We start from the raw sequence: 25,765 nt of genomic DNA, 5'->3' as shown, positions 1-25,765 counted from the left end.
TACTTAACGCCTTTATGTGTAATGCATTATAAAGCTATTCATAATCCAGGTTGTAATGCATTACAAAATCTTTTCCTAAATAATTGTACCCAAGGTAAAATTAATATTTGAAGGTTTGTTTGTCATGTGTTTTAATGCATAGTGCTTTTAGATGTGTAACGATGAATAAATGAGTATTATATTGTATTATATATGTGGTTACATGTATTGTATAAATCAGTATAAGGTGCATAAATAATGCATTAAAACTAATTTCATAATGCATTATATTTAAAGGCTTTAAGTGAAGTGTTACTGAACACACTGTCCTGTTTTATATGATACATACAACACAATGAAATCTTGTGCCACTTTACGATTCTGAAGCATTAGTTGATGGTGTTGATAGAGGATGTGATTCGCTGTGGTTCCTCTCAAAGAACTGATGTCATACATCCACAAAAAAATCACCAAACACCAGCTTATGAAAAGCCTTCAAGGTGAAACCCTAGCGTTTGTTTGCCAAAACCATTTGTTTTATGGTATTTTAGATCCAATGCAGCAAGGTTCATCCGTTTTAAGTGTGAATGAAGTGTCCAAATATTTGCGAGGCCCCTGTGCTTCTAGAAATATCTCAACCGTGGCATATTTTGACTTCCGACCAGCTGTGCCTCCAAGATCCGTCTAATGAAGAGCCCGACATTTTTCACACCTTTTAGGCAGCATTAATGAACAAGATATGCTGAAATAATGATTGTCGTTAGACGTCTGTACAAATGGAGCTCATTACAGACTCATTATATAGCACAGAATAATTCTCGGCAGAGAGGGAAGATTCATAAATAACATCTGCAAAATTCACTTATGAGAGACGCTATACAAATATTATTTGTATGTGTTTTGCCCTTTCTGTTAAGTTAAATATTTTGAAGCACATTATTGGGATGTCTTTCATAATAATAATTGCCAGCAAACAGGAAATGTGCTTGAGAGCTTGAGAGCTTCCATGAAAACCACCCAGGAATACTTGGGGAATTTTCCCAATGCATGCTGGGCACACAAAGCTCTGATTTACTGAACATACTCTCTGAGATAATGACAAATACGAAGTATGATAGTGACATAGTAATGAAATAACCCTCACAGTGATAATGTAGTGATTGATCTTTTGTCTGGGTGGGCTCTTACTGTTCAGATCACTTCCTGTCTGAGTCTCATTCTCGGTTTGGTCTCATAGGACAGGAGTACAACTTCCTGAAGATGGAGCCTGCTGATGTGGACTCACTCGGAGAGGGCTATGACTTCGACAGCATCATGCACTATGCAAGAAACACCTTTTCCAGGTAAGAACCTCAAAGTATTGTGTTATTTTTAATAATATCCTTCCTTATACCAAAATGTTAACCCTTTAGTTAAATCATATTTAATATAAATCACATACACACATACATGCTTACATAAAGACATATAGACAGATATCTCATCATGTATGTGTGTGTGTGTGTGTGTGTGTGTGTATATATATATACACGAAAGCCCTGTACCGAAACGGTCCGGTACGAATACCCGTACCGTTACACCCCTAATATATATATATTTATGAGATATATCCATATTTATTTAAAATATATAATTTAGTTCTGTCGAATGGTTAATTGTGATTATCATTATCACATTCATTTGACCGCACTAATATAATTTTTTTTTTTTATTTAATGATAAAAAAATATTATTAATTACACTATAATTAAGTAAATTATCACACTTAAAAAGTGTTACACTTTGATTTAAAAAAACATAATTAAATAAATTACATGAATTTATATCCATAGCGAATTATATATATTATATATACATTAAAAGTATATGCATAAATACATAAAATACATAATTATATAAAATATGAAATGAATGTAAACAATATAACACACTTAGCAAACAGTTTTTTTGACAGATGATAAAACAGACAAAAGTCTCACTGACTTGCATCAAAGGAAAAAAGAATAACAATAATTAAAAGAATAATTAATCAATCTTTTATTGTTTTCTTTTTTTCTTTTTTCTTTTTTTAAATAGGCCTTTATTTAGTTATTCTTATTCTAAACATGCTTGCTTATATTTCCTTATATTGAGCTTAATATAAATATAAATATGGGTTTTGAAGAAGTACCTTGCTATACAACAACAGTTCCTAGGGAACAAGATAAGGACTAGGACTAGACATGAGCTTCAAAGGAAGCAGAATCATCAGTGTTTAATCAGTTCGATTTCAGTTTTTTTCCAGTTTGTGAGATCAGAAGGCAAGAGCTGCGCAACAGTTCTTCAAAACATAAATATAAAAATAACATTACACAGGTTTGAAGCAACGAGGATGAATAAATAACAAAATGATTTTCATTTTTAGGCGAACTGTTCCTTTAAGAAAACACAGCTCTAATTGTTTCTAATTGCCTTCATTTACTCTTGTAATATTCATAATTCAAACAGCTCAGCTATTCATATGGTTTGATTGCTGCTCATTTTTGTAGAGGATTCCTCTTGGCAGTGTTTTATGCTGAGTGATGTTTTAATGGCGTAGTCTCTCCAGCACTTCTTCTCATTAGTCTCAGGGTGACCTCTGAATGAGGCATCAGCAGTTCTGCGGTGGGACGGCTATCTGAGCATCTCTCTCCACTTACACTCTTTCTGCTGAGCTTTCACAACGCCACTTTTGTGCTTCTCAGTGCCTGTCAGTTGTTCATAGAGCAGTCGGAGCCAGTCAGTTTCCCTGTGTGGAAAGGATCGGTTCAGAGATCATCTAGCTTCAGTTCTGTTTGATGAGCCGATCTCTCAATCTCAGATTCATTTAATTAACTTCTTGCTTCTCCTCATGCCTCTCGGCACTGGGTGGGCAGTAGGACAAAACCTTGTGGAAGGATTTTGGATCGGAATAACTGTATACACAAGTTTGCATTTGACAATAATTAAAATATTTTTTAAAGAAGTTTCTTCTGCTCGCTAGGCTGCATTTATTTGTATTATTTATTATAAAAAACTGTAAATATAGATGGATAACAGAAAAGATGAATACAGTTTCTGCTGAAAAGATGAAGCAGTTCTCTTTATGTATGACAGGAACAAATGAGCACTGATTTGGTGGGAAATGCTAGGCATTGATCTTAAGACATTAACTGAATTGTGATGTTGTTTATGTGGCATTTATTTGCCTAAAAGTCACTAAAGCCAGTTGTTTTATCATCATAAGTTTTTCATTCAGTGGATTGACTGACCTCTTTTCCATCATTAGTTGAACACAAGCTTGCACACACACTAAAACAATTCATTTCTGTTGATGACGTTTGTGTAACCACAGTGACTTATCCTGTCATTTACCAAAGTGTACTCTACTATCACCATGGCTCTAGAGTAGAGCAAGAAAATGCGCTAGCTTTATGCTAAACTCTGTTTGAGACACTTTCATTTAGTCTTTCTGCAACAACTTGGACATATTTTGATTAAATAGTGCAATTTTGGAGGGATGCGCCTCATAGGCTCCACAGCGCCCCCTAGTCCATAAACTCATATACCTATAAACTGAGCAGCAATTCTGTGGTCATTTGATTTTGGGTGTGGCCATGGGGCTCCTTAGCACCCTCTACAATTTCAAACTTTATATACGGTTGCCAAAGACTTTGTCTGATCGTAACGAAATTTCATAGGGACATTGCCATCTTCATGACAAATAAATTCCCTATTAACTGTTTTAGCTCTACCCAACAGGAAGTTGGCCATTTTGGTTGGTTTGAAAATGGCATGCTGTTGCTTTCGAAAAGACCCTTCTAGGGGATTCATGTAAATGGCACCAAATTTCAGCACAATCATGCCAAGTCACTGAAGATGTTAAATTGTAGAGGATTTTCTCGAACGGTGTTGCGAAGGTGATGCAATAAATAAGCATCAAAATCATGAAGCAGGAAGTGACCTTTATCTTCTGTGTGCATCATGTGATTTACTGCAAATTGGAAACACATGCTGATTTGTGTGCTTTTCACTTTGATGTGGATAGTGTGGGTAACAGTTGTAGTGCCACCGACTGGTGGAGGGAATAAAGAACTTTTAGCAATCTTTTTTCTAAATTATTTCAGATGTTTTCGTAATGACAACAACAAACTACTGATTCAAAATATTAATGGATTTTTGACAACACATTAAACACTAATATCCTTTTCATGTTTGATCATGTCTTTTGAGGTACTTGTCATGCTCCATGATCCTTTACACACCTTTATAAGAGTTATCTCTTTTAATGGCTTGGCAAAGGTTCATAGATGTTTGTGAACAGTGAACTCAATAGCGCCACCTAGAATATGGGCATATTCAGGGAAGTCTATTGGGCATACGTTTTCAGCTATGTTCACTAAGCTTTAAACATATATAGGTCTCATCAAGTCGGACAACTTTCACACCACAGACATTAGCTCCACCCAACAAGTCAGACATTTTTTACTTATAAACAGGCAGTGTCTCATATGTTCTACATTCATTGGGTCTCATTCATGAAACATTCGTAAATATACGAGTAAATATCTGAGTGATTTGCGCGTAAAGAGAACTTCCCGAAAACTCTTCTCCTGATTCACAAAAACTTCGTAAACGTCAGATGTGATAGTGAAATGTGTGTGTGTGTTAATGAATTCCAATCAGTCGTAAATGGGACGCGCGTGCACGCTCACTCTCAATTACCATAAATCCCTCCCATTAAATCCGACTGACAACTATATATGAGCATCATATTATGACACCAAACGAAGGATTTCAACATGTCTTCTCAAAAGCGACTGAAAAACAAACATTTCTCAGCTGCAGAAATTGAAGTTTTATTATCAGAAGTTCATTCAAAACGCCATTTAATTTTCAAGCGTACATAGTGGCGTATCAGGTCCTGAAAAAGGAAGTTTGGCAGCATATTACAGATCCTATTACTGGCTCTCATAATGTTATAAATTATGAGATATAATAAAAGTTAAGTGGCTGGGAGCAGGTGTAGATTTCTTTCATACCAACTATCATTTGGAAAATACGTTTTAATGAATCCGAAAATTTACGCCAAAACCACTTTACACGCGATTTACACAAAAATTCGTTCTGCTCGTGTTTCATGAATGAGACCCATTGTGTGTATCACATTAAACTACACCCAATTGTTTGGCCTTTTCGGCTGATCACATTGATGTAGCTGTTATGGGTCATGGAAGTTCAGTAGCACCACCAACTGAAAGAAGAAAGTCTTGTATTTTCAACAGTCTTGGAAAAAATTTATTTATGTTCATACAAACAGCAAAAACAGTTATACTGTATGGCAAACAAGAGCCGCACGAATAATCATTTGAGGATAACAGTTTAAACACCCATTCAGGCTCATTCTTAATTAACAAAGAGTCTGCAGACATGCAGACCCCTACACGTTTTTTTTTTTTTTTTTTACCAGAATGGTTTGCTTTCTCATATAACAAACTATAGCATGTGTTGAAGCAACATAAGAAATAAATATAGCTATGTGTTGTATAATCTAGTGTAGGGGTGTGTGTAGCCGTTGTTAGCTGACTAGCTGCGCAAATAAACGCTCATAATGAATGTGGATTTGCGCAGCTAGTCAGTTAACAACGGCTCCATGAAGTAACAGCTGCTCTATGTGAAATGACGCACCTGATGGAATTTACTGCTGATTAGAGAACCGGCTTTACTGACGAGATTCGCATTAATTATCGTACGATATTTGTCGCGCACCCCTAATCTAGTGTTAGCTGTAGACTGAGACGTCTTCGACTTGTTATCTCCATCTCCCTTTACAGGAACTTTTGGAGTGTCCTCAAAAGAATTTGCTGAAGGGACTAAAAAATTTTATTCTCATTTCATGTATTTATCAAAAGTTTTTCATGACTAGTTTTGACAACCTACAGCCAGCGTTCCCCAGAGCGAGCGTAACATGAGTCGAGGCACACGCAAACACACATCTATATAAGAACCATCTGTTTCCTCTCCTTTTGTTCTTATTGTCCTCCTCTGCTCTCTTCTATTCTCTTTTGGCGTACATATCGCCTTTTTCTTTTTTGGAACAAATTGCAGTTTATTCATGTAGGGTTCTAGGAAGAATAGAAATGTCTTCATAATACCGGAGTTGCAGTGTTGTGAGGGTGAGATTTATCTCTGTGTGTCTGTTTGAGTGTGGTTTTACTTTTGTCAAACTTAAGTTCATGCTCCAGTTTTTGCTCCAGTTTTTCTAGGTTATTAAGCAGAATATTTTACCTTATTTAGCATATTATTTATTAAAACAAGTGACATTTATAAATTTATTTATTGCTAAACTGTAATAATGCATTTATGAAAATATAATTGCAATTTAAAATCATTTTAATATGCTGATTTGTTATCTGTGTGTGTGTGTGTGTGTGTGTGTGTGTGTGTGTGTGTGTTTATTTATTTTTTTGGAATTTAAAAATTAAAAGGTAAGTTACATGGATTTATGCATCTTGACTTTGCCAGAAGGACATCAGAAAGCTAGCATCACCTTGAGAGAAGCTAACAATCTCTTCTTTCTGTGTTTGTCCACTGTCCTTTATTCCCATCGTCCCTGCTGTGTTTGAAGAGTACTCGTACTGTAAATCTCCGTGGGATTTCATGGCCTTCCCTCAGGTTTTTTCTCCCTAAACTTTTCTCCCCGAGAAGCGGGTGAGCCTCGTAGCTTTTTGTCTGGGGCATGTTTTCCGACCCCCTACTTTTGTCTCCTGGCACCCATTCCACCCACCCTGCTCACAGAACTTGTTCTTCATGAAATTGGTACTGGCAAGTTGAGCCAAAAGCAAATAAAGTGCTTGCAGTATGTCTTGAGTGTGAGATGACACCAGTGAGTGCTAATGCTAGCACTCACCCACACATCTACTGTTCAGCCCTTACTCGCAGACCCACAATAAGGCTAATGCTTACAAAAACATGCCTAGGTCACATTTCATCACAAAATCAAAAGATAAAAATATTATTTTAAATAAATCTAAATAAAATGAAGCTTATTGAAGAATATTAAGTTAATTTCCATTATAACATTTTTATGACATGATTATAATTCTTAATATTTATTATTATTAAACATAATATTTTTATGTTGACAGAAATAGATAAAAATCATCTTGGTTACATACGTAACCCTCGTTTCCTAATGGAGGAAATGGAGACGTTATGTTGAACGACATATGAGGTCTCTCTTTGGAGGCCAATCATCTCTGAGTTTAAGAGAAAACAGCTATGAAAATTGGCTAGTGGATTTTGCATGCTGAGCCACTTCTCGTGCCTACAGGTATTTAAGGTGACAGCATGCATCCACTCATTCAGGTTTTACGCTGTGGAGCCGAGAATGTGTCCCGGCAACAGCAAATGGTTCAAGGTTGTGGCATGGGGACATAACGTCTACATACCCTCCATCAGGTACGTAACAGAGACTTTCCCTATCTGTCGGTCACTACGAGCTATGTCGAACGACATATGGGGTCCATGAAAAACACCACAACCTGAACACTTGTCACAAACCTGTATTGCTGCAATTGTTGACAAGTCAAGGCTTGCCACAAAAGCTACACTAAGATCATAACCTTCCCAAAGCCCCGGCAGAATTCACTGACAATGGTACCAAACAGGGGCCAACGGTGAGTACATTGCTGCTGGAGAAGGCTTTTCCATCCACAAAAAAAAAGTTTAAAATATTTCCCATTTGTTCTTTCAGCCTGGCAGAAAAATGGGGAAACAAGCCTTAAGGAAAAAGTTTGCTATGGAGACCACATCCTATCCGAAGGGAGGTGACATGTGGAAATACTGATATGGACTGACCCATGGGGCAGTACTGCATATGGAATGGGTCTCTGAGGCAGGTCCTACCTTAGAGTAGAGATGGAACAACTGCCATCTCTCATCTCCTTCGGATGAGACGTTAAACCGAGGTCCTGACTCTCTGTGGTCATTAAAAATCCCTCTTTCGTAAAGAGTAGAGGTGTGACCTCGGCATCCTGGCTAAATTTGCCCATTGGCCTCCGACCATCATGGCCTCCTAACAATCCCCATATCTGCTGATTGGCTTCATCACTCCGTCTCCTCTCCATCAGTAAGCTGGTGTGTGGTGGGCGTTCTGGCATACTATGGCTGCCTTCGCATCATCCAGGTGGATGCTGCACACTGGTGGTGGATGAGGACATACCCCCTGACTATGTAAGAGCTTTGAGTGCCTAGAAAAGCGCTATATAAATGTAATGAATTATTATTATTAAGAGACTGACAGAGCAGGTCTGTCAAGGGAAGGCCGAGGTTTACAGAGAGGGAAATCTTACTGTGGAAGAATTCACATGTGGGATTACCCGTAGGGAATCAAGACAAATGGACACCTAGGCCAGTACAGGGGCTGACCGTGACTCCCGGCATGCTAACACTGGGCCTGGCGTTAGAGTGCTCCACTAAGTCTTACTGCCGAGGGTGCTGGAGGATGCTTGACCAGGATTCGCCAGCCAGGGAAATCTACTAAGAGGAGAAAGGCGCTCACATCCCCATGTGAGGGGGAATGGCGCGGCAAGCATGACACTGAGCCAGTCCTTCTGACCACTTACCTGTTACCCAAAACATTGGAAGAAATCAGCTCTACACGAATGTTGTAAAAACTCACAAAGGGTTTAGGTGTTGCCCAGCCTACAGCTTGACAGATGTCTGCCAGAGAGGTGCCGTGCGCCAACACCCAGGAGGAGGCAACACTCCGGAGCTGGAGGATGCAGGAGGGTGCTCAGGGCAACAAGCAGGCTGATGCATGGCCCACAACGGAACGGTGGCAGGATCACTACCGGGGCAAGATGTGCTGAATGGCCTCAATCTGCTTTTGAACTGGAGAGAATTGCTGGGCAAAGACGTCGACAGTGTTGCCAAACAGGCCAGCCTGAGAGATGGGAGAGTCAAGAAACCATACTTTGTCAGTGTCTCTCATCTCGGCCTGGTTAAGCCAGAGTTGGCACTCCTTGACCTCCAAAGCTGACTTTTGTTGCCCATGAGGCAAAGTTAGTCGCTGTATGCAGCTTCTGCATCAACCTTGGGTGGGAAATACCCACGTGCATTTGTTTTAGTTCATTTGCTTGTTCTACCTGCAGGATAGCCATGGCATGCAGGGCAGAGACAGTTTAGCCCATGGCATTGTAAGCTTTAGCAGCGATAGCCTCCGACAGCTTACATGCTTTAGACGGGAGACGCGGACAATTCCTCCGAATGGCGGCATTTTGCGGGCAAAAGTTCACTGCAACCGCTCTCTCCACCTGGGCAATGTATACATACCCCATGGCTGCCCTGCCATTGAGGGTAGTGAGGACAGAAGATGGAGATGTGTGGTTTCCACGACTTTGACACCTCTTCATGCACCTCTGGCAAGAAAGGAGCAGGAGCAGAACGCGGTCGTGAGCCACACTCTGTGCCGAGAAACCAATCATCGTCGATTTCACAACTTTGTAGATAGTTTATGTTCATGACACTGCCTGAAAGGTAATATTCGAAAAGGCGTAATAGAGGCACTTTAATGTCTTCCCTTCCCCCACAAAAAAACTAAATGTTGTAAAGCCAAAACTTAAATTTATAAGTGATGCACCAAAAAGTTGGCAATTGAAAAATAAATAAACAAATTAAAATAAATAAATAAATGTTTTTATATATATATATATATATATATATATATATATATATATATATATATATATATATATATATATATATATATATATATATATATATAACATTCACTTTTTTTTTTCATTCAATATCACCTTCAGATTCACAGATATTGTAGTATTTATCTTTTGATTAAAATGATGTTGTCTCTTGTAGCTTTAAGTGTCTTTGAGTTTGGTTTGAACCAGCAGATAGTACATATTTAAATCACAGCTCTGTTTATTTATTTGAAATGTGGGTTGCATTTCTCTGCTGATTTCTCTAATATTAAGGTTGTAATTGAGCTCTGGAAAGGCCATCCTTCCCTATTTGAACATGCCTGCTGTTGTCTGGAAGGTTCCCATGGGAACAAACAAATGAACAGACCCTCGCTGGCCACCACCAAGTGAAAAGCACGACGATAAACTAGCAAAGAGTGTCAAAGTACGAAAAGAAGGCAGAGAAAACAGACAGGATTTGATACTGAATCACTCTTTGTTGAATTGAGCAAATGTTTTTTCAGTCAGAGTTGGTAGGACTAGGGAACGTAATGTCATGGAAAGATCAAATCCCTTCCATATTTACTCACCATTTCTTTTGTTTAGAGCTTATTTACAGACACATGCTCTCATGATGTCATGACGTTTAAGGAAGCATCAGGCCTGGAGCATCCAATCCAATCCAATTGCTCCATGGGAGGTTGACAAGTAGAACATGAATTCAGGTCTTTTTTCGGCTGCTAGTTTAGTGGTCACTATCTTTCTCAGGTCTGCTGGATTTAGTGAAGTCGTCATTGTTTTTCTGTCAGTGCTGTAGAGTTATCAGACCATTTTGGGTTTTAATTATATTTGAGTCATCATCATCCGGACTACTGTTGATTGGTTTGATATGACACAGTTGTAGTCTTCCAGGGTTGGAAAAAAATGTATGATCATCTTCCTTAATCCACAATCAGAGGTGGTTCGGGGGTCTTGCAACAGATTTGTAACGTAGCAAGTAATCTGAAACAAAACAAGTAGTTTTGGAAATGTTTGTAAAAGGCCAAACATATACCTGAAACATTTGTGGTCACAGTCTCATTTGAGACATTACAATCATTGAATCAATTATTCAGTGAATGAATGAATCAATCAATCAATCAATCAATCAATCAATCAATCAAGCAATCAATGTTAGTAACCAAAGGAAACCACAAGTTCTGTATGCATGTTATAATGTCTTCACTTACACAGAAAACTGATTGGAGAATTTGTAATGCCAGAACATAAATTTTACGCTACAAAATTTTATTTTCATTTCCAATTTTTGACTAAATTAAAACTTTCGTTGCATATAAATTTTTTTGGGGCACCAAATTTTGTACTTTACAGTTTTGTATTCAATAACAAATGTGAGCATTATAAACAATGTCAAATCTCTATAAGACAACTGAACATGTCACAGGAAGTGCTTGTGTTGTTAAATTCCATATGCAGTGTTGAGTCTTGTGCATTTCTAGGTAATGAATTACTGTAAATCAATTACTATTATCTTTTTTTTTTTTTTTTAAGTTACCTTTAATGTAATTACAGTTACTTCTGGAGTAACTGAATTAAATACTGTGGTGAATGATGGACAATTCAGTATACAACAATAGTGGATTTAACATCAAAATATATAATGTTATTTTAATGTTAATTTACTTTGTATTTAATTTTCCTTGTATTGTTCAACTGGTCACTGTTGGTATGGGATTTAGAAAGTAATTACTGGTAAGCAATTCAATAAATTAATTAGTCAAGTAATCTAATTACACTCTTTCTTTTAGAGTAACTTACCCAAAACTGTCCTTATACACTGTAGTTGACTTATGTACATATGGATCAGATCTGTCTGTATTTTTGCCTTATAAAACACTGTCAGATTATGTAGTGCTGGATTTAAATAATACATGCTAATGCTGAATCTGAGGCATTCTTGCAGACCAATGTAAAGCTTTCAATATTGAGACTCAAGATTGTAGTGTTACAATGAAACAACAACAGGAAAACAGATAAGCCACAGGCTGCAACTTTCATTACTGCTTTCACGGATAACACGGCTTGGCTCGAATTTCCTTTGATTTGTTGTCTGCTCCACAGATGACTTTACAGCCTATCGAGTCCTAGCCATCACATTCTGTACTTCTGCTGAAACTTGCCACTGCAGTATTTTAAAGATACTGAGTTAATAGAGATAGCGTTTGAGTTAATACAAGTACCAATGAATCTTTGTGCAGGTGTGGAGAGTTTTGTTAGACACTCCTGGAAACAAGAGAAAGTGACTGGTTATTAACAGAACAAGAAAGATTAGATGTGTCTATTCATTTCGATTTAAGTGATTTTTATTAATTTTTTTTCCTGACAGAGGGATATTTTTGGACACCATTCTGCCACGATATGATGTGAATGGAGTTCGGCCGCCCATCGGTCAGAGGACCAGATTGAGTAAAGGAGACATCACACAGGCACGCAAACTTTACAAGTGTCCAAGTAAGAAAATTACAAATATAAACCGTATAGAATTACAAGTAGGCTTAACTGTCACATCATCTTCCTTGTGTATAAATAAGGAGAATCTCCTGTCAGACTTAACAAGAGTAAAAGAGGATGAAGATAGAAAATCTGGGTCATTGGAAACTGTAAACTCATCATGAAAACATGTCTTACTGCAAACTTCACAAGTATTTAGGTCTGGACAGCAAAATCATGCAAAAAAAAATAACATAAATCGAACAAACTATTTAAAAATAGAAGGTTACATTATAAACATACTTTTTATCATTAAATATAAAATTTGGATGATAAATTCTATATTATTAACTGTAACTACATTACAGTTAACAATAAATAGTATTAATTAGTAATTGATTGTTACTGTAAATTACAGAAAATAAATCTAAAGAAAAGTAGTTAAATTATAGTAATTAATCACTTAGTAATGCATTATTCCCATCTCTTTTTGTTGAACAAATACATTTTGAAGTAAACACTTCAAGTGAATTTGCCTTGTTAGAAGGATGTTTAGATTTTTATTTTTTTTTATTTTTTTTTTAATGGAAAGCAAGACAAAAATGCTCATACTCATAAAACAGTTTTAGTGTCATTCACTGGCATTTGCTCCCATTTCAGAGTTCTTTGGTGCGATTATGTTGAGATTACGCTGTCTGGAAATAATGTGGCATCCACAATTGATGTGGTGCCGTATATTGAGCTCAGGAGTAAACACTGGTCAAGCACAGGAAGTTTGTAATTTGTCTTCTTTCCCTGATAAAACAGAGGAGAGAACACTTGCTTTCTAGTATACAACAACTAAACACTGTACAAGGGGGTCAAGACATTTTCCATGTAAATTTGGAGATGTAGAGTTGTTCAAAAAGATAGTACCATAGAGTGAATGAGTTTAAACCTTCAAGCAATCACATGTCTAAACCAGCAGCAATTAAAAACTCTTCAAATATCTTACATTTGTTTTTGTTTTTTATAACATTTAAGGTTTTATAAAATTTATTTTGTGGTGTGTACTTTGATCAAGTGTAAATTCTAAGCATTTCAAATATTTACAACTTACAACTTACTCCTTTATGTTATGTTCTTACTCAGTCTTAAAACACTATACTTCAAAACCTTGATAGGCAGTTTTGTAATCAATAAAATTGGTAACACTGTAGTATAGGGTCCAATTCACACTAATAACTAGTTGCTTATTAGCATGTCTATTATTAACATATTGGCTGTTTATTAGTGCTTATAAAGTACATATAACGCGTGACATCCCTAATCCTACCCAATACCCTAAACTTAACAACTACCTTATAAACTATTAATAAGCAGCAAATAAGGAGTTAATTGAGGCAAAAGTCATAGTTAATGGTTAGTTAATAGTGAGAATTGGACCCTAAAATAAAGTGTGACCACAAAATGTATTCCAATTAGTTGTTTCTTTTTATAATAAACAAAAATATAAAGGCAAATAATACTCAGCCACTAAGGTATAAAATACAATAAGCACAGTTTCAATCAAAGGTTTAGTCCGCTTCTTGTCTCCAGCTTTTGGTTTCTTGTCTTGTCCTAGTCAGTGCCTCTGGTCAACGGGTGTACTGACAGTATCAGTAACCGAAGCAGAAATGTGCTCATCAGTGTTTTATACTCCTGTAGTCAAATCGATGTAAGCTGGAATTTTCCCCAAATTTCCAAAATCCTCCTTGATGCTGCATAGTCTCCTCATGTCCTTGAACTCCAGTAAATTTGACTAAGATGGCTAAAATTATTCAAGGTTCTAGCAACAGAACTACACACACATAAATACACATTCTTCTGTTTATTGGTAGTCGCCTGCTTCTCCTTCTCATGAGTACCACACATTGTGTGCCCACAGGAAACTAGGGTGGCCATAAGAAAGTATTGTATGCCCACGATAAAATATTGCATACCCACGAGAAAGTATTCTGTGTCCACAAGAAGCTATTGTGGTCACAAGAAGCTATTGGATGGTCACAAGAAACTGTTGCTTGCACACGAGAAACTTTTGCTTGCCCATGAGAAACTTTTGCTTGTCCACGAGAAACCTTTGCTTGCCAACGAGAAACTGTTGCGTGCCAACGAGAAACTTTTGCTTGCCCACGAGATACTGTTGCATGCCCAGAAGAAACCGTTGCGTGCCCACGATAAACTTTTGCATGCCCCACGAGAAACTATTGTGTGCCTACTAGAAACTATTGCATGCTCATGAGAAAGTATTGCGTGCCCACGAGAAACTTGCGTATACACAAAAAAACTACTGTGTGCTCAAAAGAAAGTGTTGCATGCTCACAAAAAACTTAAGTGTGAACAAAAGACTTGCAAATATGAGCATTTGCCGAGTTATGTTCAACCTGATTCCAGTTAATTTGTTTTTAGAACTGTGCATTATTAATATCTTGTTGTAATTTGTTTTGTTTTATCAAAGTATACACAAGAAGCTATTGTGTGGACACGAAAAACTGTTGCCTGCCCATAAGAAACTTTTGCATGCCCACTAGAAACTGTTGCATGTCCACGAGAAACTGTTGCATGTCCACGAGAAACTGTTGCATGTCCACGAGAAACTGTTGCATGTCCACGAGAAACTGTTGCATGCCAACGAGAAACTTTTGCGTGCCCACGAGAAACTGTTGCTTGCCAACGAGAAACTTTTGCGTGCCCACGAGAAACTGTTGCATGCCCACTAGAAACTGTTGCATGTCCATGAGAAACTTTTGCTTGCCCACAAGAAACTGTTGCGTGCCCACGAGAAACTGTTGCATGCCCACTAGAAACTGTTGCATGTCCACGAGAAACTTTTGCTTGCCAACGAGAAACTGTTGCGTGCCCACGGGAAACTGTTGCATGTCCACTAGAAACTGTTGCATGTCCACGAGAAACTGTTGCATGTCCACGAGAAACTGTTGCTTGCCAACGAGAAACTTTTGCGTGCCCACGAGAAACTGTTGCATGCCCACTAGAAACTGTTGCATGTCCACGAGAAACTTTTGCTTGCCCACAAGAAACTGTTGCGTGCCCACGAGAAACTGTTGCATGCCCACTAGAAACTGTTGCTTGCCCACAAGAAACTTTTGCTTGCCAACGAGAAACTGTTGCTTGCACACGAGAAACTGTTACTTGTCCACGAAAAACTTTTGCGTGCTCATGAGAAACGTTTGCTTGCCAATGAGGAAACTGTTGCGTGCCCACGAGAAACTGTTGCATGCCCATGAGAAAAGTTTGCTTGCCTATGAGAAACTTTTGGGTGCCCACGAGAAACGTTTGCTTGCCAATGAGAAAAGTTTGCTGTCCCAAGAGAAACTTTTGCGTGCCCACGAGAAACTGTAGCGTGTGCACGAGAAACTTTTGCTTGCCCACGAGAAACTATTTTGTGCCCACTAGAAACTATTGTGTGCCCACTAGAAACTATTGCATGCCCATGAGAAACTTGTGTATACACAAAAAAACTACTGTGTGCCCACGAGAAAGTATTGCATGCTCACAAAAAACTGAGCAAATATGAGTATTATCCATTACTTGCTACGTTTAATGAATATGTTAAGAAAGTGCTGGCATTTTTGCATTTAATGAGGCAATTCATTTAATGCAATATGCAGCCCAGTTTCATTTTATTTGCATGCTGAATATAAATCAAATAATTTAATAAAAAATATATAATAAACAAAACCGAAAACACAATATGGCTTAACATGATTATTTATCTTCAAAATGCTATGATTGAATGTTTTTTTTTTTTCTATTTCATTAAAACTATTAAAACATTAAAATTAAAATGAATTCAAAGTAAAACAGCAGCCTTGTTGTACTGGCTTGTGCAGTTCTCAATCATTGAATACTGTCATTTATGCTAAACTGATCGCAATGTTTATATTATGGCGTTCACATTTGTAATTTGTTGTAAATGGTTGCATGTGTGAATGCTTCATTGTTTTGAATGAGCACCTGTAAGCAGTAATTATTTTAGTTTAGTTTAGTTTACATTAGTTTTTATTTTATTTTATTTTATTTTAATTAGGGTAGTCTGGTCCTATGTATCTGATGTTATCTTTTGACTGTTTATTGTATCAATATTTTTTTATTTTGTGTGTGTGTGTTTTTATTTTTTTATTATAGATAATTACACTACATCAGACTAATGTTTCCTGTCTGTTTATTTATTTAGTATTTTTGTAATGAACAGAATAAAGTACTGTACCATCATCTGTTCATTATCACAAAATAACAAGCTGAAAGGATTATCATGATCCCAGCATAAAGCAGGCTGTACATTATCCATTACATGTTATGTTTTATAAATACAAAACTGCTGATATTTAATGAAGCAATGCTGCTTTGCCATGTATTTCCACAGTCACCACCAGAGCGTTTAATTACCCAACACATTTAATACAGTATGCTGCCTTTGAACTGTTTCATTAATTCAACGCAGTACCACATGAATGAAAACTCTTTTAGTTTGAATTTTGCTTCTTTTATTTTCTTCCCTTGCTCTTTGCTGTGAATATTAGGCAGTTGTGTAACATTAGAAGCAGATGCGCAAAAGGCACACACTGTGAAAGACAATCCAGACTTTTTTTATGGTCTTTTGTGTTTATGTTCTGTGTCACACAACAATGTTTTATGTCTCTGTGGACCATCGTGTAACTGATCGCATCTTGTTTATGATGATGAACCATTCACTTTTTAACTCTTCTTGAACACCAACAGCTCATGACCTTTCTTTCTGTCTGTCTTTCTTAGGATGTGGAGACAGTTTGCAGGAGAGCAGTGGGAACTTGTCTTCTCCTGGTTTTCCGAATGGTTATTCAGCCTATATGCACTGCATATGGAGAATCTCAGTCACACCTGGAGAAAAGGTGAAGACAGAGCAGCTTGGATGAATCAATCTGATTAGCTGTTTTGAGAGACTATTTAAGGACTATAAAATGTAATTTATTAAATTGTGATATTGTTCCCACATAGAGTTGGGAAGTCCAGTTAATTTTTGTCACTCAGTTTTTCCAGTTCTTTTCAATGAACCAGTTTTAAAAAACTGATTCACTGATTCTTTGAGTCATTACTGAAAACTGTTTAAAAAAATAATAAATAAAATAAATTACTATTATTTCACATACATTACCAAATTTCACAGTTTCAGATTAAAGTGAAAGAAACTGATATTGAAAATGTTTTACTCAGAAATTGCTAGTAAATTTCACAATTAAAAACAGTGTTGGGGGTAATGCATTAAAAGTAACGTGAGTTGCATAATCAGATTACTTTATGTAACAAGTAAAGTAACGCATTACTTTTAAATTTACAGCAAAATATCGGAGTGACCTTTTGTAATAACCTCTTATTAATTCCCCTTTTGGTGTGAAAGGGTCTTTACAGTTTCCAAAAATATAACTTTTATTATTATTAAAAAAACAAATTACCCAAATGACCAAAAGTAACACAAAATTAACATAACACAAGATTATACAATTTCTAAGTAATAACTAAGTAATAAAACGTTTTTTTTTTTTTTTTTTTTTCTGTAATTCATTACTTTCCATGAAAAGTAACTAAGTAATACAAATAGTTACATTTTTATAATACTGCAAATAACATGTTAAATTAAACATGACATTTTTGACGTAGAAAGACAAATTTGTATTCTCTTGTAAAAAACAAAATGCTCCAATAATATGTTTTACTTACAGGAAAACTATATATATATATAAATATATATATATATTCATACATACTTCTTAACAAATCTGAAAATAACATTTTCTTTTTGAATTACCAAGTAGATTGTCTAAAATGAGGATTTAAGAATTGAAATCTGGTTTGGAGTCATTGCATTTGCACAGTTATTAAAAGGATGCTCCTCCACAAAATAAAAATGTTGTCATTAATCACTTAACCCATGTAGTCCAAACTCGTAAAAGCTTTGTTCATCTTTGAACACAATTTAAGATATTTTGGATGAAAACCGAGAGGCTTTTCATTACACAGGCAAGGTCCAGAAAAGTATGAAAGACGTCATCAGAAATGTCCATCTGCCATCAGTGGTTCAACCGTAACATTATGAAGCGACGAAAATGCTTTTTGTACGTGAAGAAAACAAAAATAATGACTGTATTTAACCGTAGTGCCATTTTGGTGAATATCCGCTGGACGCAAGCAGCATACGCTCTTCTGTGTCAGCCACAGAGAGACACAGAGGAGACAAATTGTTGCATAAAGTCGTTATTTTTGTTTTCTTTGTGTACAAAAATATTCTCGTCGCTTGATGATTAATGACAACATTTTAATTTTGAGGATGAAGTAACCCTTTAAGACATTCACAGATTCCAACTTCACTCCAGTAACAATACTACATTTTCTTCCCTAAGATCATTCTGAACTTTACATCAATGGATTTATACCGGAGTCATCTGTGCTGGTATGATCATGTGGAGATCAGAGATGGATATTGGAGGAAAGCCCCATTGAAAGGTTTGAGATGAACACCTGACATTTCAGAAGAACAATGTGAACAAGTCAAGGTGAAGATGAATTAATTAATGTTGAATTATCTGCTTGTATCTCTGTATACAGGTCGATTTTGTGGGGATAAATTACCGGAGCCGATCATCTCTACTGACAGTCGCCTGTGGATTGAGTTTCGCAGCAGCAGCAACTGGGTGGGAAAGGGCTTCTCTGCTGTTTATGAAGGTACCAGCAAACAGCCAAATCAGCCATTATTAAATGTTTAAACATTTATAACCAAACATTTGTGTACATATAAGGTCAAACAATTGTGCCTTTAGCTAATTGGCATTTTAGATGAGCATTCATGTATTTAATATTTTGCAACTGCGACTTTGGCCTTGCATTTCTTATGTCGATAGAGCTGAAAGTAGTTATGAGCAAAATTAGCCCAAAACAACCAGCTATTTTCTGGCTACAGTCTTTAGCAAATACATACAAAATACAACAGAATACATTGTCAAATTCATTTGTAATGAGTGTTTTTCCCCACAGACCTAAATCCAACCGTAGTTGACCTATGAATTACTAAGAGTTTCCATTAGGGGAACACCTAACGTTATCTGTTTCCAGCAGTTTTCATTTGTGAAAGAGTAATTGTCATGCTTTACTCATGTTTGTGTTGTAATCTTTAATCTTGCAGCCATTTGCGGTGGGGAGGTGAAGAGAGACAATGGTCAAATTCAGTCTCCGAATTACCCAGATGACTACAGACCTAACAAAGTGTGCGTGTGGAAGATCACTGTGACTCAGGGTTACCATGTAGGCCTTACCTTCCAGTCTTTTGAGGTATGATTAAAACAGTTGTTATTACTGTGCTATAAGCATTTAATTAATTGCTTATGCACACTGTTATAACGTTTAAATAAATAATAATACATAATAAATTAATTACATTTTACTTTGTGTGAGAAAATGTTATATTCCCGAGGCTCAGTGGTAGAGCATTGCGTTAGCAGTGCAAAAGGTTGTGGGTTCAATTCCCAGGGAACACGTTAGGTAAAAAAATTAAATAAAATCGAAAGCCTGAATGCACTGTAAGTCGCTTTGTATAAATAAATACATTCTGTAAATATAATAATGTGTGCAGTTTGATTTAGAAAAACAGCTCACTTGAAATATCAACATGTGAGCAAGGGAAAAAAAATGATGTGGTCATGTTCAGGTACTTCAGAGCATGCATGTAAATCAAATGTAGTGAACATTGACTTTAATGGGATTGCTAAAATGTAAAAAGAAGCCCATTATATAATTTTAACATTCTTAAACCGAGTATACATAAACTGCTGAGTTTTTTTGTTCTTTTTTACATTTTTTTAATGTTGCTGGAAACATTTGTCTGGATGACTCTGATTTTGTTGAGTCATTGCATTGGCTCTGGGTTTGGTATAGATCGTCTCTAACCAGCTGGTGTAAATAAACCCAAAACTCCCCATGATCTATTTTATTTGGAAAGAAGGGATGTTGTAGAACTGTAAAAGTAAAGGGGAAAAACATTCAGCATTGTTTCCAGTTGATTTTTAGTTTTAAGTTGATGAAAGGGTTGGTTGCAGTCACAGCTGGTTGCTTTCAAATTTTAATGGCATATCTTGCATTGAAAGAAAATAAAACCATTCCAGGTCTTTCAGGTATAAATTTAGTTTTTCCATTTCCTTTTTTCTGCATTATCTTTCGCCTTTTTATTCCAAGATCGAGAGGCATGATAACTGTGCATACGACTACCTGGAGGTTCGAGATGGGAACTCAGAAAGCAGCCCACTGTTGGGCAGATTCTGTGGTTATGACAAACCTGACGATATTAAATCCAGTACCAACCAGCTCTGGATGAAATTTGTGTCTGATGGGTCTGTCAACAAAGCTGGATTTGCTGCTAATTTCTTCAAAGGTGAAGTGTACTATTTTGCTTTATGGCTGGTCTATTTGGTCTTTGAAAATTTCATAGGTGTGATGTTTGGCGAAATAGCTCCGAATTTTGTTATAGCTTGACATTTTCGAAATTCAGGAATGCACATAAAATATTTGACCAGTAACCAACATGATGAAAAAGTTAAAAAGGAAAGAAAAAGATTAGACCTGCTATTATGATTTCATAATATAGCCGATAATGCCAATGCTACAATATTAGCGCTAAATATCTCCTCAGATATTAGCATCGCTCCTTCAAGATACCGTAAATGATTAAGCTCTGATGTTCTTGTTGTTTGCAGAAATGGACGAGTGCTCCAGACCTGACAACGGTCGCTGTGAGCAGCGCTGTGTCAACACGCTCGGTAGTTACAAGTGCGCCTGTGACCCTGGGTATGAGCTGGCTGCGGACAAACGGAGCTGTGAGGGTCAGTATGTGAACAGTTCAGTGCTGGATACAGGCCAATGCCATATTTAAATGGTTTATGGCAGCATGGTAGCTCAAAAATAGGGCCTAATGTTCTAATATAAATTAATTTTTTCATAATAATTTTTTAAAGGTGTTTTACCCATATTTTTAAATATGCATTGGAAATTTACCAGTACATTTTCTGTATTTAGATAGATTTGTCTTACAGTACACAAACAAATAATGCTAACTCGGTGTATAGTGATAGTTTTAGGGCAAAGTTTTAAAGATCATAATTAATTCACAAAAATCTTCTTAAAAGGAGATAAGAATTTATTTGTTTTTGATAGAAACTAAAGTTAAAATCCTGAAAAAGTCCTAAGAATTTCTCAAACATTTTCCTAGGAGCGTTTTTTTTATTTATTTTTTTAAAGAGGTAAATGGCAGGCTTTTGTGTTTTCTGATCTGCAGAAGACTTGCTAATCATCTCAAAGGCCAAGATGTGCTGCATGCAGATTACCATAATAATCATATTCCTGATGAAAATTGTTATAATTATAAAATTAACAACAAGGTCCGTTTCATTATTGATCAGTGGTCTTCAGAGTATTTGTGCAGATTCCGAGTAATAGTAATAGGTATTATATGTAGGTAATGTTACGTTATTTTCTGTTTACCTTAAACTATTAAAGGTGAAGTGGAAATCTTTATGCCACTAATGTCAACACTCGGAATTAAAACAGTATGTAGATGTACAGTATGTGGAAAATAATGTTTTTTTTTAAAAAACCTTAACCACATAAACATATTTCATTACACCAAAAACACAAAATAATGTTATTTTTAGCAACATCATATGACCCCTTTAAATGCAACACTCCCCTTGTCTCCTTATTGGATAATCAAACAGATGCCCTGCCCTACATTCTCACCATTGGTTGATCCAGTGTCTATTCTCAAACAAACAGGAAGATAGTTTTATAATACTTTTTGAGGGAATCAACCTACAACGTTTAGGCTTAGTAATCAGAGATAAGTATTTTAACACATAAAATTTGCACTTTCCCTTTAAGAAACCTTTTTGAAGCAATAATTACTGAGTGCATGTTTTGAGCAGCCAGCAGCACTGACCTCATTCTGCCTCTAGTGGACAGTGTGTGCTACTGCATCCTCTTAATCACTACTCCTGCTTGCGCTGTTGACATACCGCCGACATCTGTTTTGTGCTATTGGCCTAGTGCTGCCAGCAAGTTAAGAGCACCTTCCTCACATTGACAGCAGGCCTGTCTGGCTTTCTTTACCCTCCTCCGCACGACACTTACAAAGTGCTGCTCTGTTCTCTGAGCAGCTGGAAATGATGCTGAAGGTTGGATCTGCTTATATCATTTTCTTCCCGAACAAAGCACTAAAATGCAGATTGGGTTAAGGTTCAAATCATTCTTATGTAAAGTGTTTTCTAACAACTAATGTCTCTTATTATATCGTCAGCTAATGTCTGGATACGTGAGGCAGTTGCTAGGACAGAACGTACCCTGTGGCTGCTATATTGAGCAAAAATCTGTTCAGACATGCACTGAGATGACTCAACGGCTCGATCATGACAGACTGGAGCAATCGGAAAATTATTCTCCATTAGATAAAAGAAAGATTGGCCCAGCACAGCCTCCTGGTCTATCATCAGCTAACATCATATCAGCAATAAATCCAACATTATCATAAAGACTGTGCCGCTCTTTCTCGCAGAACAGGCGATGCAGAGGGTTTATTGCACGCTGGTCCTGTGGGAATAGAGACTGATAGGGCTTAAATGTACACAAAGCTAAAACTTTAATGCAAAGGCTGTCCAAAGGCTTCTCAATGGCATGCTGGTAGCCATAGAAACATCTCTCCTCGAACCCATGTGTTTGATGGAAATGGCTGTAGGGCATCCGTTCTGTAATTTGGATCATACCGGACTAAAGTAAACTACTCCATCTTTCTGCTCATGTTTGATGAGATACAAAGCCTGGAGTTGTTCTCTTGTGTATTTTAATTAAAACAGTACCGTTCTTGTTATTTTATATGTAGCATGCGCCAGGTTTTGACAAATCACAAGCTGGTCAGCTTGATTAATTGAAAGCTTAAGAGTGCTGTGTAACCTAGACGTGTTGTGCATTAAATATGTAAGCATACTTTAAAAAAAAAAAAAAAATGTTTTCCCATATATTACACTCTTTTAGGGGCTGTGTTTTTTACACCAAAGTTATACCTGTATGGGTGCAAAAGCTTGGGACAGTATCCTCAAAGGGACACTTTTGAACCCAAAAGAGTGCATAATAGTACCATAAGAGGACAGATTACTAATGTAAGGGTATATATCACTACTCTAAAGTGCTAATATTCTCCTTATATGAGTAAAGAATGTACATGGGTACCCCCAAATTCCACAATTTATTAGTTTTTTTTTCTGACAGTGATAGTCAGGGACGGAATTATTCCTGAATAATCCAGGTTGTTTTTGCTAACTTTATTAGACATCTGTATGTAGATGAGCTCTGTTATGTTTGTATAATTGTTTTGCATGTGGGAAAAAAAGTGATAGCTCACTCAAAAATAAAACTTCTTTGATCATTTAAGGCCATTCCAAACCTGTAGGAGTTGAGAAATGTTTCAGTGTTGTTTTGCACATACTACGATAAAAAGTCAATAGGGTTTGATGTTGTTTAGACAGCAACATCCTTCATGACATCATATTTTGATGGTAAACTTTTGCAGAACTATCCCTTTAAATATATAAACATAGTGGTAGAGATCAGAGGGGAACATTTGTTGATGCACCGTGATTCTTTTTCAAAAGGTTCTTGAACGATCCACAAAGTCTCTAAATAAACACACGAGTGCCTTCAAATGAAGTTGTAAGCCAAGGATAAAAAGACTTTGTAAAGAAAACAACCAGACAATATTCTACATAATAAACACTGTGTATAAAGAGAATGTGAAGGGAATTTCACAACAAGCTTTCTTAAAAGGAAATTCACCCTATCTGTTTTCTAAATATATGTTGTTTGAGGTTATTGTTTATGATTCATCCATGCACAATTGCACATGATTTCTTTTTTTGACCTTGTACTGATCAAAATGTCATAAATTGATCTTCCGGTGAAAAATTACAGAACTTACTCTTGTGATTTGCTGTATCTTCTCTGATTGTTTAATCATTTAAAGCTTGTTTCTTTCTTACAATCGACTGCAAGCTCACATTCAGACCTGCCTCTTTCCAATCACATCCAATAGTTAGAAACAATAGATATTGTGTTCCAACATCACAGAAGAAAATATCTGTTGATTCTTCCTTTACATTTCTTTAACTTTACAAAGATTTGTGCCCATGGTTTGGGAATCAGATCATTTCAATAAATGTTGTGTGTGAAGTATTTCTCCAGATTGCATTAGTATAATTTGTCTTACGGTTCTTTTCTGTTGTCTTTTTCTCCAGCTGCCTGTGGTGGTTTCATCACCAAGCTGAATGGGTCCATCACCAGTCCAGGCTGGCCCAGAGAGTATCCACCCAACAAGAACTGCATCTGGCAGCTGGTGGCGCCTACGCAGTACCGCATCACGCTGCTCTTCGACGTCTTCGAGACGGAGGGGAACGATGTGAGCACTAGGTTTTTGCCTCAGCGTGGGGTGGGTTTGTCTGGTTCATTTCAGCTCGATTGGTGTGAATCACCACAAGGCTTTAGGGACTGACTTCTCCAATTTTCCTTCATGTTTTCTCACTTGTTCATTGTTTATAGCTTAGGGCAGTTTTGCCCGGTGCAGCTAACATGACGAATGCATTTATGATTTGTTTTCTTAAGATGAAGGGTAGTTTTTTGGTTTTATGCATGCTTATCACAAACACTCAGGTAGTTTATAACAAAACTGTTCTGTTAGAGAGTTGGCATCTGGCTCTCATTATGTTACATTTTACAGACTTTAATAGAAGCTGGTTTTATTGCTTTAATATAACAGCATCTCCTTAACATTAGTGCTAAATAATGATTTTGAGAAAGTGAAAAATGAGGTTGCTGGCTCAGGCCTGTTTTTTATTTTTACAATAGCTAAAAAAAAAAAGAGCTATATAAGCTAAATGTGTTTAAAGCAGCTGTGAGTGTTCCTGAACAGTTTATAGCTTCACGTTAATAGCGTACTATGTAATTGCTGGATAAGTTAAAGCTAGGAATGTTTTGGGTTCAGTGACATATTGCCAGTTACCACAGAAAGTTATTATGACCACAAAAAAGAATCAGTTTACAATAATGGACTTCCACTGAAAGTCTATAGGGCATGAACCTGCACAGAAATAACCTTTGCACAATATGTGAAAGGATACTAAAAACGAACATTATCTGCAAAGTGCTGTTTACATGGAGCAAACTCCATCCACAGGAGATACGTCGGTAACTTTTAACCAAATATTCCTCCACTTACAGTAGTTGGCCCACCATTAAAAGCATGATATGCATGCTTAAATAACACATTTTGTATGCAAGTGCTTCTTTTAATCTTTAAGCCGCCCAGGCCTGCTTTTAATCCCTCTTGAATGTCTTGCTCCATTGTAAGTATGTTACTGTGAATATGATTTGTGTTTGTTTTGTTGATATTGTCTGTGTTAATGCTGTCAGTAGAGCTTAACACGGATTGAACCTGAAACATTCCTTAAGTATACTGGCACTGGTTTAATAGAGGGAGGTGAGAATGGCCTTAGGTTTAT

The 25,765-nt window shown here is 36.7% G+C and overlaps 1 protein-coding gene across 1 annotated transcript in view; it reads left to right on the top strand.

Moving 5' to 3' along the window:
• Positions 1–25,765, top strand: part of LOC128018254 (bone morphogenetic protein 1) — a 70,603-nt gene that overhangs the window by 33,242 nt on the left and 11,596 nt on the right. The window contains exons 6-14 of the mRNA XM_052603657.1: positions 1,217–1,322; positions 12,064–12,188; positions 16,959–17,074; positions 18,581–18,683; positions 18,786–18,902; positions 19,360–19,505; positions 20,406–20,601; positions 20,924–21,049; positions 24,506–24,666. Of these exons, the coding sequence (XP_052459617.1) occupies positions 1,217–1,322; positions 12,064–12,188; positions 16,959–17,074; positions 18,581–18,683; positions 18,786–18,902; positions 19,360–19,505; positions 20,406–20,601; positions 20,924–21,049; positions 24,506–24,666 (1,196 nt within the window). The remainder of the gene's footprint in view (positions 1–1,216; positions 1,323–12,063; positions 12,189–16,958; positions 17,075–18,580; positions 18,684–18,785; positions 18,903–19,359; positions 19,506–20,405; positions 20,602–20,923; positions 21,050–24,505; positions 24,667–25,765) is intronic.

Source organism: Carassius gibelio, chromosome A8, assembly GCF_023724105.1.
Source record: "Carassius gibelio isolate Cgi1373 ecotype wild population from Czech Republic chromosome A8, carGib1.2-hapl.c, whole genome shotgun sequence".
Classification (NCBI taxonomy): domain Eukaryota; kingdom Metazoa; phylum Chordata; class Actinopteri; order Cypriniformes; family Cyprinidae; genus Carassius; species Carassius gibelio.
This window is presented reverse-complemented; position numbering and strand designations above follow the sequence as displayed.